Source organism: Orcinus orca, chromosome 2 (genome assembly GCF_937001465.1).
Source record: "Orcinus orca chromosome 2, mOrcOrc1.1, whole genome shotgun sequence".
NCBI classification, from domain to species: domain Eukaryota; kingdom Metazoa; phylum Chordata; class Mammalia; order Artiodactyla; family Delphinidae; genus Orcinus; species Orcinus orca.
In genome coordinates this window covers 137917507-137932728 of record NC_064560.1, presented here as the reverse complement: position 1 = coordinate 137932728, position 15222 = coordinate 137917507, and the positions used below count along the sequence as shown (strand labels likewise).

General features: G+C 38.0%; 1 protein-coding gene across 2 annotated transcripts in view; it reads left to right on the top strand.

Moving 5' to 3' along the window:
• Nucleotides 1-15222, top strand: part of BAZ1A (bromodomain adjacent to zinc finger domain 1A) — a 94011-nt gene that overhangs the window by 69782 nt on the left and 9007 nt on the right. For both annotated transcript variants that reach the window (XM_004269959.4, XM_033428358.2), the window contains 3 exons: nucleotides 699-862; nucleotides 1581-1735; nucleotides 3810-3958. In XM_004269959.4, coding sequence (XP_004270007.2) covers nucleotides 699-862; nucleotides 1581-1735; nucleotides 3810-3958 — 468 coding nt within the window. The remainder of the gene's footprint in view (nucleotides 1-698; nucleotides 863-1580; nucleotides 1736-3809; nucleotides 3959-15222) is intronic.

Genomic DNA, 15222 nt, shown 5'->3' with positions numbered 1-15222 from the left:
TTTCTCTTGGGTATATACCTAAGAGTGAAATTACTAGATCATATGGTAATTCTGTTTAATCATTTGAGGAACTTCCAGACTGTTTCCTAAAGTGGCTCACCATTTTATATTGAGGGTTAAAATTTCTCCATGTCCCTGTCAACACTTGTTATTACCTGACTTTTTGATTCTAGCCATTCTAGAGGTGTGAAGTGGTATCTCATTGTGGTTTTGATGTGTATTTCCCAAATGACTAATGATCTTGAGCATCTTCGCATGGTCTTATTGGCCATTTGTATATCTTCTTTAAGGAAGATATGGTCTGATACGAAGTGTGTTCAGGGGAATTCCCTGGCGGTCCAGTGGTTAGGACTCAGAGCTTTCACTGTTGTGGGCCCCTGGTTGGCAAACTAAGATCCCACAAGCCTCGCGACTCAGCCAAAAAAAAAGAAAGAGAGAAAAGCATGTTCAGATCCTTTGCTCATTTTTTAATTGTATTATTTGTCTTTCTATTGAGTTGTAAGAGTTCTTTACATATTCTAGATACAAATCACTTACCAGATAAATGGTGTGCAAACATTTTCTCCTTTTTTTTTCCCCCCGCAATTGAGGATTTACTGAGTGTTTTTATATCTATTGTCTCACAATCATACAGTCAGATGGGTAATTGTATTTTTTAATGAGAAAATAATAATAAAGATATTTGATAACTATTTCAGACAAACCTCAAACTGATAGCAAACCTACATATAGTCGGGGAAGATCCTCCAATGCATATGATCCATCTCAGATGTCTGCAGAAAGGCAGCTTGAGTTGAGGTTGAGAGATTTTCTTTTGGATATTGAAGACAGAATTTACCAAGGAACATTAGGAGCAATCAAGGTTTGTCCCTGTTCCCATTTTAAATTTGCCTAATTACCAGAATATTGGCCATATTTGTTAATTTATTTGATATAGTCAAGGCATGTGTGTTCTGAATAAATACCAGGAAGTGATATATTTTTTTATGAAATCTAACTTTATTCCCCTGTATCAAATTGTTTATATATAGATAGAAATCTTTCTTAAATATGCTGTATGACTATCTGCTTTCTTAAACAGAATTTAATGAACATAATTGACCTTTTTTAATATTAACTTTTGGTGTTTAAAAAGTATCTGTTTTATGGCATTTTCATCCGAGATGTTGAAATGTGTAAGGATATTTTCTTCTTCCTTGACTAGCTCCTGCCTCCTCTGCTGAGTCTGGTTTGTTTATTGGTTTCTTTGTTACCTTTTTAAAATCTGTAAGTAATTCATGCTTGGTATGTGTGTTCTGTTCATTCCTTTGCTATCATCTGTCACTTTTTTGCTACTGTCAGGTGACCAACCTTAGAGTTGTTTATGATTTCACTATATAGAGAGTAAGGTATTAAAGCTTCCATCTATGAATGATATGAATTCCATTTTGGCCACTTAGTAACCTTATTTTTAGACCCCTTTTTGATTCACAATCTGTTCTAGAATATTCATGACTTTTTCATATGTACATTGAACCTCATACTTCTTAGGAACAGTATATGTCATTTTTCAGGGTTAGTAAATTTGGTTTTTGTTACAGGTTACAGACCGAAACATCTGGAGATCAGCATTAGAAAGTGGACGGTATGAGCTCTTAAATGAGGAAAACAAGGAAAATGGTATAATTAAAACTGTGAATGAAGATGTAGAGGAGATGGAAATTGATGAGCAAGCAAAGGTCATAGTAAAAGACAGGTACAAAAAGGATTTTCTAAAGTAATCATCACTTTTCCTTGCCATTTTATACTTTTTTTTTTAAGTAAATGTTTCTTTTTCTTCAAAAAATTGTTTTAAAATCTTATTGTGAGGACCTTAATATTTGTAACCACTGAAGTGATGATTTTGCTAAACCACAGGTTCTCTGTCACTCCACTTAGTACTAAAGCAGCTGAAAGACACCTTGTTAGGATAATGATATTGACAGTTACTCAAGTTTTTAAAAACTCTTTGAACTTAAGATTTTATTAATTTCAGAAAGTAGCTTTACACTGTCCATTTGTCTTTTCTGTAGGAATACTTAGTAAACTGTAATAGACTAAAATATTATTTGAGCCATTAGTCAGAACCTATTTATCTATAGACAGATACTTTTACTTTTTCAGAGTTATTTTGGATAGTATCTGCCCTTAAGGATAAGTTTTATTGTCTAGAAGGAAATGGTGGAGAGACATTAAGCTAACAATTATAGAACAGGGTCAGAGTTCTGGTAGTAAATACCCAATGCAAATGTAACACAGGAGGGCTTCTTATCTTGGTAGAATATGGAAAACAGCAAAGGAAGTGCAAGAGGAAGTGACTGTGAACCTGAGACCTAAAGGTGGAAAGGATATGAGACTGGGAGGGAAGACATTATACCAAAGGCTTTGAGTGAATGAGCTTGTACTTTTTTTTTTTAACATCTTTATTGGAGTATAATTGCTTTACAATGGTGTGTCAGTTGCTGCTTTATAGCAAAGTGAATCAGCTATACGTATACATACATCCCCGTACCTCCTCCCTCTTGCGTCTCCCTCCCACCCTCCCCATCCCACCCCGCTAGGCGGTCACAAAGCACCGAGCTGATCTCCCTGTGCTATGCGGCTGCTTCCCACTAGCTATCTATTTTACGTCTGGTAGTGTATGTGTAAGTCCATGCCACTCTCTCACTTCGTCCCAGCTTACCCTTCCCCCTCCCCGTGTTCTCAAGTCCATTCTAATGATCGTTTTAGCTGCAGCATGGAGATTTATTGCAAAGGGAGTAAGATTGGAGGCGAAGGAACTGGTTAGTTAGGAGGCAGCTATAAGTAAAAGTTGAAGCACGAGAAACAGAGATAAGCTGCCTGAGATACTTATTCCTTAAGGTCCTCTCTGAAACCTTTCCCCTAAGCTTTGTCTCATCCACCTTCCCTCCTCTCGATATCTGCCCTTGTAACGTCCTTAAATGACTTGATAGTTAGTTTAGCTCTTGATTCATGTTTTTATCTCCCTTTCCTATTAGCTTATGAGAACTCCTAGAGATTGAGGGAAACTATTTCTTACACAGATATGAGTAAGCATTTGGATGAATAAGTGGATTCAAGTTTCACCTAATAGTGTTTTTAAGTACTATAAAACTCTTCAATTTTTTTGTGTGAATATGATCTTTATAGCACAACATAGAAAAGTATGAAATAATCTGAAAATTAATGATAAGTGGAAAAAGAAAATACAACCATGGGTTAAAATATTAGATATATACTTTGATGGGACAGTTTTATGACAAATATAAATATAATTTTATTCTTTTATTCTGTTTCCAAGATTTCTTCAACATATAAGACCTTGAAGGTAATCATAGTTTGAAATATATAAATGTATTTTTGAAAATCAGCAGAAAGACCTATGGTTTAGGAAAGAAAGCTGAAAGATAATTTGTATTAGTAAATGCCTTACCCGAAATTTAAAATTCTCTGAAAGATGGAACTGGCTTGCTTTGTACAGTACTCTCTACTTATTCAAGTTTGCTTCAGAGAAAGAATTCTTAGCCCAGCCTTATCAATCATATTCTGAGTTACTGGGAGGAGAGAGAACACTGTGAGTCACTGTACCTGCACCCCTGCGTGTGAGATCCTTGTTATATGTGGCTGTAGATATGACACATTTAAACTGGGAATGTTTTTCAAGTATTCCTTAATTGCCTATTCTTTATTTTGTGGATTCGATTGAAGACTTGCTCTTAACAAAACTTTATGTGTGGTGCTATGGGGAATAAGATAATCCCTGTCCTCACTGTTCAATGTTTTAATTGTAGACTTTTGGGCATAAAAACAGAATCTCCGAGTACTGTCTCAACTAATGCAAGTACACCGCAGTCAGTGAGCAACGTGGTTCATTATCTTGCAATGGCACTCTTTCAAATAGAGCAGGGCATTGAGCGGCGTTTTCTCAAAGCTCCACTTGGTAAGTATCTGTTTTTAATTCAAAAGATTAGTTATATTTTAAATGCTTTTGAATTGCCCTTTAATTGATAGAACTTTATTGTCTGACATAATAAAATTGATTGACTAATTTGAACATTTTAAGATTGCATTTTCATTTTAAAATATGAGTTCTTTCAGGTGAGATTTATTTTTTTAATAATACTTAAATACTTTAAAAAATTTTTTTCTAGGTATTCATTCATTTTAATGAATGTCTATTTAACTATTTCTGTCAATCTCTTCTTTTATGAACTTTTCTTCTGAAGAAAGATTACCAAATCCTGTGACTAGCCAGACCCTGAATAATCAAGGACTATACATAAATTTGTTGTTGTTGTTATTTAAAACAGAACCTCAAAGAAGCTACTTATATGTCCCCCATTAGGGGTATGGTTTAATAATATGGTCATTCACCTGAGCACTGTGTACGAAGTACCAAATCAGAAATACCAGGTGTTAAAGGGTACACAGATGAGGAAATGCTCTGTAATTTATGGTTAGGATGACAGAAATAATTCTATCAGGAATGTGTTTCAGCAATTGTGAAATTAATATGCTTTTAGGGACTAATCTAGGAACATACTCATTATGTCTTTAGGAAAAATATATGTGTCAAGTTCCAAATCAATTTTCATGTCATAACTGCCTCTACTTCCCTGTGGTCTTTCTGAAAAATGGAATTAATTTATAATTCATCATATTGAGATAGTTTATATCTCAGTAGTGGGGTACTAGAAGAAACAATTTTTTTAAATGATATATTTTTGGTCTCATATTGAGAGAGCAACTTGAGGAGATGAAAATTCTTTAAAAATGATTTGAATGTTACTTTGTTGAGTAGTAAGAACAAAACTTTCATAAATAGATGGTGCTAACAGAGCAATTTTGGAACGTCAATATATTTATAAAATGTTATTTTTAAATTGAAGGATTTGTGGCTAGTATCTCATTATTCCAATAAACCTATCCATATTTTTATATTTTTTATAAATTGATAATTCCACCATGAGCTTAATAACTCACTTTTCACATCAAAAGTAGCACTTGTAAGAAATAAAATACATATGATCATAAAGATATTCAAGTTTGTATTTGTTGTATCACTGCTATTTTGTCTTCAGTATTTCTTAATATTTTCTGTGTTCAAATCAAATTACATGTACAAGGGATCTCTGTATTGTTTCTTACAAACACATGTGAATTTACAATTACTTCAATTAGAAGTTATTTGTAAGTCATAGAGCTCTTATAAATGTAAGGTGTTACTACTACTCATTAATTCTGTGATTCCTAAAGGGGTGAGGGATAAAATGCAATTCTGCTGATTTTTCCACTTCTGAAATTGCCGTCAATTAAAGTTATTTATACGTTTGGGGGGATCAAATTAATTATTTAGTGTGTTTGTCTTTTCTTCAGTACATTTTATTAAATATTTACACAAAGGGAAAAAGTTAACACTGAGAGATGTTGCAACTTACATCTCATAGGTTTTGTAAGAGCAGAGAACTATAGTGTTCCTTATGCTTGTTTGTATACAGTAGCATTAGAACATTCATTTCAAGCTGAGACATAGAAACAATTTTAATTTGGGATCTTAAAAAAATAAATGAAATAAGACAAGTTCAACGTACCTTACTTACTTCGTAAGTGTTGGTCAGAGTCAGATGTTGATCATTTGTAATATGGATGTTACCGTCTACCATTGCTGCTTCAAAGTTAGTAGAAGAACTGGTGTCTGTAACTCTTTATGTTTAAGCCTTTGAACAGTCTGTTTTGAATGAGACCGCAGGAAATGGAGGTACCTCTAGAGTTTTAAGATAGTCTAAATATTTGGAGCAAGGTAATCAAGAATATCCTTAATCCGGAAGAGAAAAGGGGGTTCCACTTCATGAATGTTTGAGATAGAATATTTATTAAAATCCTCCATTCTCTTGATAATTTTTCAACATAGCAAATTAACTATAGTAGGAATTATCCCAGTTTAGCTTCAGAAATTATTTCAGTTTCTTGAGGAAGCAAGTAAGAAATAAAATTTCTACTTATGTTCCACCTTCTCTAGTATGTCCCTCTTATGCTAGTGATCAATTGCATTGATAAAACTAGGCTTTTTTAGCTTGGGGAACGTAATCCTATTTCAGTTAATGATTTTAGGTAACGTGTGAGAATTGTTTAAGTTGATAATTTAATCATTTATAAAGTCATCCATATGGTTAAACCCTTAAGCTATAGGGGAAAAAATTGTCAAACTAACTTTATCAATTTGAAATTAGGTAGCACAGAAATTAATAAAGATCAAAAGGGAGATAGAAAAAAAGACAAGAAAAAGAGAGAGGAAGATCAGTCTAGTGTGACAGATGGTAAATTTTTAACTTTTTAAAGAATTCTGTATTTTTAAAGAACTATGATTTTACTTTCTTTACTGTTGAATACTGGTTTACATATTTAGCTTTTGAAGGAAAAACCTTGGATTTGGTTTTTTGGAAGAGAATGGCGTTGGGGGTAATATCATCTTCCTAACATTTTTCTTTCTACATTTCATACCTCAGCTAATCAAACTCTTTTAAGCTGGTATATAAAAAATTGACATCGTTGAACCTTAGTATACTTAGTTATTAGTTAAAAGAATTAACAGCTATGGAATGTATATTTACTTATTCTACATATAGTATTTATTCACAGCATTTTTTTTCCTTTACTAACATAGGGAGAATTATGGAGTAGGAGATGTTATTGTTTTATCTCCTAGAGAAGCTTACATGGCATGGTGACATGGATTAATGTATAGTGGCAGTTAACAGTATAAAATCTCCCAGTGTGATATTTGATTATATGAATCTACCATTATTTTATATTAGTAAAATACTTTTAAATTTTTATTTATTTATGGCTGCATTGGGTCTTCATTGCCGCACGCGGGCTTTCTCTAGTTGCAGCAAGCGGGGGCTACTCTTCGTTGCAGTGCGCAGGCTTCTTATTGCAGTGGCTTCTCTTGTTGTGGAGCACGGGCTCTAGGTGCGCAGGCTTCGGTAGTTGTGGCTCGCAGGCTCTAGAGCACAGGCTCAGTAGTTGTGGCACAGGGCTTAGTTGCTCTGCGGCATGTGGGATCTTCCCAGACCAGGGATCAAACCAGTCCCCCCTGCACTGGCAGGCAGATTCTGAACCACTGTGTCACCTGGGAAGTCCCTAGTAAAATACTTCTAATTAGCAATATCTTGAGGCACAGAGGGGTTAAGCAACTTGCCCAGGCTCATATAGGGGAGCAAGTACTCAACCTCAAGACAGACTGACTCCATAGCCTACATTCTCTTAATTATTAGGACACGGTACATGAGGTTTTATTTGAGGATAATAGTAGAAAATATGGTGTGATAGGACCAAACTTTTTGTGGAGTCATATATCTTGCAGAATTTTGACATGATGTGGTAGGCCCTTTATAATTAAGTGTAATGTCTTAGGAAAACTAAGGTAGTTGCAGTATTGAAGATCAATCGAAGGTGGATATCACAAGCAAATGTACAATGATAGACAGGCGAGATTAATGGCAATTAAATGACTTTTCTTTTTTTGGTGGTGGTTTTTATTTTATTTTTGTTAACATCATTATTGGAGTATAATTGCTTTACAATGGTGTGTTAGTTTCTGCTTTATAGCAAAGTGAATCAGCTATACATATACATATATTCCCATATCTACTCCCTCTTGTGTCTCGCTTCCACCCTCCCTATCCCACCCCTCTAGGTGGTCACAAAGCACCGAGCTGATCTCCCTGTGCTATGCGGCTGCTTCCCGCTAGCTATCAGTTTTACATTTGGTAGTATATATAAGTCCATGCCACTCTCTCACTTTGTCCCAGCTTACCCTTCCCCCTCCCCATGTCCTCAAGTCCATTCTCTATGTCTGCGTCTTTATTCCTGTCTTGCCCCTAGGTTATGCATAACCTTTTTTTTTTCTTTTTTTTAGATTCCATATATATGTGTTAGCATACGGTGTTTGTTTTTCTCTTTTTGACTTACTTCACTCTGTATGACAGACTCTAGGTCCATCCACCTCACTACAAATAACTCCATTTCGTTTCTTTTTATGGCTGAGTAATTATTCCATTGCCTGTATGTGCCACATCGTCCTTATCCATTCATCTGTCAATGGACACTTAGGTTGCTTCCATGTCCTGGCTATTGTAAATACAGCTGCAATGAGCATTGTGGTACATGACTCTTTTTGAATTATGGTTTTCTCAGGGTTTGCCCGGTAGTAGGATTGCTGGGTAATATGGTAGTTCTATTTTTACTTTTTTAAGGAACCTCCATACTGTTCTCCATAGTGGCTGTATCAATTTCCATTCCCACCAACAGTGTAAGAGGGTTCCCTTTTCTCCACACCCTCTCCAGCATTTATTGTTTGTAGATTTTTTGATGATGGCCATTCTGAGTGGTGTGAGGTGATACCTCATTGTAGTTTTCATTTGCATTTCTCTAATGATTAGTAATGTTGAGCATTCTTTCATGTGTTTGTTGGCAATCTGTACAACTTCTTTGGAGAAATGTCTATCTAGGTCTCCTGCCCATTTTTGGATTGGGTTGTTTGTTTTTTTGATATTGAGCTGCATGAGCTGCTTGTATATTTTGGAGATTAATCCTTTGTCAGTTGGTTCATTTGCAAATATTTTCTCCCATTCTGAGGGTTGTCTTTTCATCTTGTTTATGGTTTCCTTTGCTGTGCAAAAGCTTTTAGGTTTCATTAGGTCCCATTTGTTTATTTTTGTTTTTAATTCCATTTTTCTAGGAGGTGGGTCAAAAAGGGTCTTGCTGTGATTTATGTCATAGAGTGTTCTGCCTATGTTTTCCTCTAAGAGTTTGATAGTGTCTGGCCTTACATTTAGGTATTTCATCCACTTTCAGTTTACGTTTGTGTATGGTGTTAGGGAGTGTACTAATTTCATTGTTTTACATGTACCTGTCCAGTTTTCCCAGCACCACTTATTGAAGAGGCTGTCCTTTCTGCACTGTACATTCCTGCCTCCTTTATCAAAGATAAGGTGACCAGGGCTTCCCTGGTGGCGCAGTGGTTGAGAGTCCGCCTGCCGATGCAGGGGACACGGGTTCATGCCCCGGTCTGGGAAGATCCCACAGGCCGCGGAGCGGTGGGGCCCGTGAGCCATGGCCACTGAGCCTACCTGTCCAGAGCCTGTGCACTGCAACAGGAGAGGCCACAACAGTGAGAGGCCCGTGTACCGCAAAAAAAAAAAAAAAAAAAAAGATAAGGTGACCATATGTGCGTGGGTTTTTCTCTGGGCTTTCTATCCTGTTCCATTGATCTATCTTTCTGTTTTTCTGCCAGTACCATACTGTCTTGATTACTGTAGCTTTGTAGTATAGTCTGAAGTCAGGGAGCCTGATTCCTCCAGCTCCGTTTTTCATTCTCAAGATTGCTTTGGCTATTTGGGGTCTTCTGTGTTTCCATACAAATTGTGAAATTTTTTGTTCTAGTTCTGTGACAAATGCTACTGGTAGTTTGATAGGGACTGCATTGAATCTGTAGATTGCTTTGGGTAGTATAGTCATCTTCACAGTGTTGCTTCTTCCAATCCAAGAACATCGTATATCTCTCCATCTGTTTGTATCATCTTTAATTTCTTTCATCAGTGTTTTATAGTTTCCTGAGTACAAGTCTTTCTCCTCCTTAGGTAGGTTTATTCCTAGATATTTTATTCTTTTTGTTGCAATGGTAAATGGGAGTGTTTCTTAATTTCTCTTTCAGATTTTTCATCATTAGTGTATAGGAGTGCAAGAGATTTCTGTGTATTAATTTTGTATCCTGCTACTTTACCAACTGCATTGATTAGCTCTAGTAGTTTTCTGGTAGCATCTTTAGGATTCTCTATGTATAGTATCATGTCATCTGGAAACAGTGACCGTTTTACTTCTTCTTTTCCGATTTGGATTCCTTTTATTTCTTTTTCTTCTCTGATTGCTGTGGCTAAAACTTCCAAAACTGTGTTGAATAATAGTGGTGAGAGTGGACTACCTTGTTTTGTTCCTTATTTTAGAGGAAATGGTTTCAGTTTTTCACCATTGAGAATGATGCTGGCTGTGGGTTTGTCATATATGGCCTTTATTATGTTGAGGTGTCTTCCCTCTATGCCTACTTTCTCGAGGGTTTTTATCATAAATGGGTAGTGAATTTTGTCAAAAGCTTTTTCTGCATCTATTGAGATGATCTTATGGCTTTTCTCCTTCAATTTGTTAATATGGTGTATCACATTGATTGTTTTGCATATATTGAAGAATCCTTGCATTCCTGGGATAAACCCCACTTGATCATGGTGTATGATCCTTTTAATGTGCTGTTGGATTCTGTTTGCTAATATTTTGTTGAGGATTTTTGCATCTATGTTCATCAGTGATATTGGCCTGTAGTTTTCTTTCTTGGTGACATCTTTGTCTGATTTTGGTATCAGGGTGATGGTGGTCTTGTAGAATGACTTTGGGAGGGTTCCTCCCTCTGCTATATTTTGGAAGAGTTTGAGAAGGATAGGTGTTAGCTCTTCTCTAAAGGTTTGATAGAATTCACCTGTGAAGCCATCTGGCCCTGGGCTTTTGTTTTTTGGAAGATTTTTAATCACAGTCTCAATTTCAGTGCTTGTGATTGGTCTGTTTATATATATATTTTTGTTTGTTTTTGTTTTTGCGGTACGCCGGCCTCTCACTACTGTGGTCTCTCCCGCTGTGGAGCACAGGCTCCGGACATGCAGGCTCAGCGGCCATGGCTCACGGGCCCAGCCGCTCCGCAGCATGTGGGATCCTCCCAGACCAGGACACGAACCCGTGTCCCCTGCATCAGCAGGCGGACTCTCAACCGCTGCGCCAGCAGGGAAGCACTGGTCTGTTTATATTTTTATTTCTTCCTGGTTCAGTCTCAGAAGGTTGTGTTTTTCTAAGAATTTGTCCATTTCTTCCAGGTTGTCCATTTTATTGGCATAGAGTTGCTTGTAGTAATCCCTCATGATCCTTTGTATTTCTGCAGTGTCACTTGTTACTTCTCCTTTTTCATTTCTAATTCTATTGGTTTGAGTCTTCTCCCTTTTTTTCTTGATCAGTCTGGCTAGTGTTTTATCAATTTTGTTTATCTTCTCAAAGACCCAGCTTTTAGTTTTATTATCTTTGCTCTCGTTTCCTTCATTTCTTTTTCATTTATTTCTGATATTTATGATTTCTTTCCTTCTGCTAACTTTGGGGTTTTTTTGGTCTTCTTTCTCTAATTGCTTTAGGTGTAAGGTTAGGTTGTTTATTTGAGATGTTTCTTGTCTCTTCAGGTAGGATTGTATTGCTATAAACTTCCCTCTTAGAACTGCTTTTGCTGCATCCCATAGGCTTTGGGTTGTCGTGTTTTCATGGTCATTTTGTTTCTAGGTATTTTTTGATTTCCTTTTTGATTTCTTCAGTGATCTCTTGGTTATTAAGTAGTGTATTTTTTAACCTCTATGTGTTTGTATTTTTTACAGATTTTTTTCCTGTAATTGATATCTAGTCTCATAGCATTGTGGTCAGAAAAGATACTTGATACGACTTCAATTTTCTTAAATTTACCAAGGCTTGATTTGTGACCCAAGATATGATTTACCCTGGAGAATGTTCCATGAGCACTTGAGAAGAAAGTGTATTCTGTTGTTTTTGGATGGAATGTCCTATATATATCAATTAAGTCCATCTTGTTTAATGTGTCTTTTAAAACTTGTGTTTCCTTATTTATTTTCCTTTTGGATGATCTGTCCATTGGTGAAAGTGGGGTGTTAAAGTCCCCTACTCTGATTGTGTTACTGTTGATATGCCCTTTTTATGGCTGTTAGCATTTGCCTTTTGTATTGAGGTGCTCCTATGTTGGGTTCATAAATATTTACAATTGTTATTTCTCCTTCTTGGATTGATCCCTTGATCATTATGTAGTGTCCTTCTTTGTCTCTTGTAATAATCTTTATTTTAAAGTCTATTTTGTCTGATAACGAGAATAGCTACTCCAGCTTTCTTTTGATTTCCATTTGCATGGAATATCTGTTTCCATCCCCTCACTTGTGGTCTGTATGTGTCCCTAGGTCTGAAGTGGGTCTCTTGTAGACAGCATATATGTGGGTCTTGTTTTTGTATCCATTCAGCCAATCTGTGTCTTTTGGTGGGAGCATTTAATCCATTTACATTTAAGGTAATTATCAATATGTACGTGCCTATTAACATTTTATTAATTGTTTTGGGTTTGTTATTGTAGGTCTTTTCCTTCTCTTGTGTTTCCTGCCTAGAGAAGTTCCTTTAGCATTTGTTGTTAAGCTGGTTTGGTGGTGCTGAATTTTCTTAGCTTTTGCTTGTCTGTAAAGGTTTTAATTTCTCCGTCGAATCTGAATGAGATCCTTCCTGGATAGAGTAATCTTGGTTGTAGGCTGTTCCTTTTCATCACTTTAAATATGTCCTGCCACTCCCTTCTGGCTTGCAGAGTCTCTGCTGAAAGATCAGCTGTTAACCTTATGGGGATTCCCTTGTGTGTTATTTGTTGTTTTTCCCTTGCTGCTTTTAATATTTTTTCTTTGTATTTAATTTTTGATAGTTTGATTAACATGTGTCTTGTTTCTCCTTGGACTTATCCTGTATGGGACTCTCTGTGCTTCCTGGACTTGATTGGCTATTTCCTTTCCCATATTAGGGAAGTTTTCAAGTTATAATCTCTTCAAATATTTTCTCAGTCCCTTTTTGTTTCTCTTCTTCTTCTGGAACCCCTATAATTCGAATGTTGGTGTGTTTAATGTTGTCCCTGAGACTGTCCTCAATTCTTTTCGTTCTTTTTTCTTTATTCTGCTCTGCAATAGTTATTTTCACTATTTTATCTTCCAGGTCACTTGTCCATTCTTCTGCCTCAGTTATTCTGTTATTGATTCCTTCTACAGAATTTTTAATTTCATTTATTGCATTGTTCATCATTGTTTGTTTGCTCTTTAATTTTTCTAGGTCCTTGTTAAACGTTGTATTTTCTCTATTCTATTTCCAGGATTTTGGATCATCTTTACTATCATTAACTCTGATTTTTTTTTTTTCAGGTAGACTGCCTATTTCCTCTTCATTTGTTAGGTCTGTTGAGTTTTTACCTTGCTCCTTCATCTGCTGTGTGTTTCTCTGTCTTCTCATTTTGCTTAACTTACTGTGTTTGGGGTCTCCTTTTCACAGGCTGCAGGTTCGTAGTTCCTGTTGTTTTTGGTGTCTGTCCCCAGTGGCTAAGGTTGGTTCTGTGGGTTGTGTATGCTTCCTGGTGGAGGAGACTAGTGCCTGTGTTCTGGTGGATGAGGCTGGATCTTTTCTTTCTGGTGGGCAGGACCACGTCCAGTGGTATGTTTGGGGTGTCTGTGACCTTATTATGATTTTAGGCAGCCTCTCTGCTAATGGGTGGGGTTGTGTTCCTGTCTTGCTAGTTGTTTGGCATAGGGTGTCCAGCACTGTAGCTTGCTGGTTATTGAGTGAAGCTGGGTCTTAGCGTTGAGGTGGAGATCTCTGGGATATTTTCACTGTTTGATATTACGTGGAGCTGGGAAGTCTCTTGTGGACCAATGTCCTGAACTCGGCTCTCCCACCTCAGAGACACAGGCCTGACTCCTGGCCAGAGCACCGAGAGCCTGTCAGCCACAAGGCTCAGAAGAAAAGGGGGGAAAAAGAAAGAAAGAAAGGAAGAAAAAAGTAAAATAAAATAAAGTTATTAAAATAAAAAATAATTATTAAAAATAAAGAAAAATTAAAAGTAATTAAGAAAAGAAAAGAAAGAAGACAGCAACCAAACCAAAAAACAAATCCACTAAGATAACAGTGCTAAAAACTATACTAAGAAAAAAAAACTACGGACAGACAGAACCCTAGGACAAATGGTAAAAGCAAAGCTGTACAGACAAAATCACACAACGAAGCATAGAAGCATACACATACACACTCACAAAAAGAGAAGAAGGAAAAATATGTATATATCGTTGCTCCCAAAATCCACCTCCTCAATTTGGGATGATTCATTGTCTATTTAGGTATTCCACAGATGCAGGGTACATCAAGTTGACTGTGGAGATTTAATCCGCTGCTCCTGAGGCTGCTGGGAGAGATTTCCCTTTCTCTTCTTTGTTCGCACAGCTCCCTGGGTTCAGCTTTGGATTTGGCCCCGCCTCTGCGTGTAGGTCGCTGGAGGGCATCTGTTCTTCGCTAAGACAGGACGGGGTTAAAGGAGCCTCTGATTCAGGGGCTCTGGCTCACTCAGGCCAGTGGGAGGGAGGGGTACAGAATGCGGGGCGAGCCTGTGGCGGCAGAGGCTGGCGTGACGTTGCAACAGCCTGAGGCGCGCCGTGTGTTCTCCCGGGGAGGTTGTCCCTGGATCACGGGACCCTGGCAGTGGTGGGCTGCATGGGCTCCCGGGAGGGGAGGTGTGGATAGTGACCTGTGCTCACACACAGGCTTCTTGGTGGCTGCAGCAGCTGCCTTAGTGTCTCATGCCCGTCTCTGGGGTCCGCACTGATAGCCGCGGCTTGCGCCTGTCTCTGGAGCTCGTTTAGGCAGTGCTCTGATTCCCCTCTCCTCAGCACCCCAAAACAATGGTCTCTTGCCTCTCTGGCAGCTCCAGACTTTTTCCCAGACTCCGTCCCGGCTAGCTGTGTCTCACTAGCCCCCTTCAGGCTGTGTTCACGCAGCCAACCCCAGTCCTCTCCCTGGGATCCAACCGAAGCCCGCGCCTCAGCTCGCAGCCCCGCCCGCCCCGGCAGATGAGCAGACAAGCCTCTCGGACTGGTGAGGGCTGGTGAGTGCTAGTCGGCACCGATCCTCTGTGTGGGAATCTCTCCGCTTTGCCCTCTGCACCCCTGTGGCTGCGCTCTCCTCCGCGGCTACGAAGCTTCCCCACTCCGTCCCCTGCAGTCTCTGCCCGCAAAGGGGCTTCCTAGTGTGTGGAAACCTTACCTCCTTCACAGCTCCCTCCCACTGGTGCAGGTTCTGTCCCTATCCTTTTGTCTCTGTTTATTCTTTTATCTTTTGCCCTACCCAGGTACATGGGGAGTTTCTTGCTTTTTGGGAGGTCTGAGGTCTTCTGCCAGCGTTCAGTAGGTGTTCTGTAGGAGTTGTTCCACGTGTAGATGTATTTCTAATGTATCTGTGGGGAGGAAGGTGACCTCCACGTCTTACTCTTCTGCCATCTTGAACATCTCCTAAATGACTTAATAGGTTCAAATGTTTCTGTAT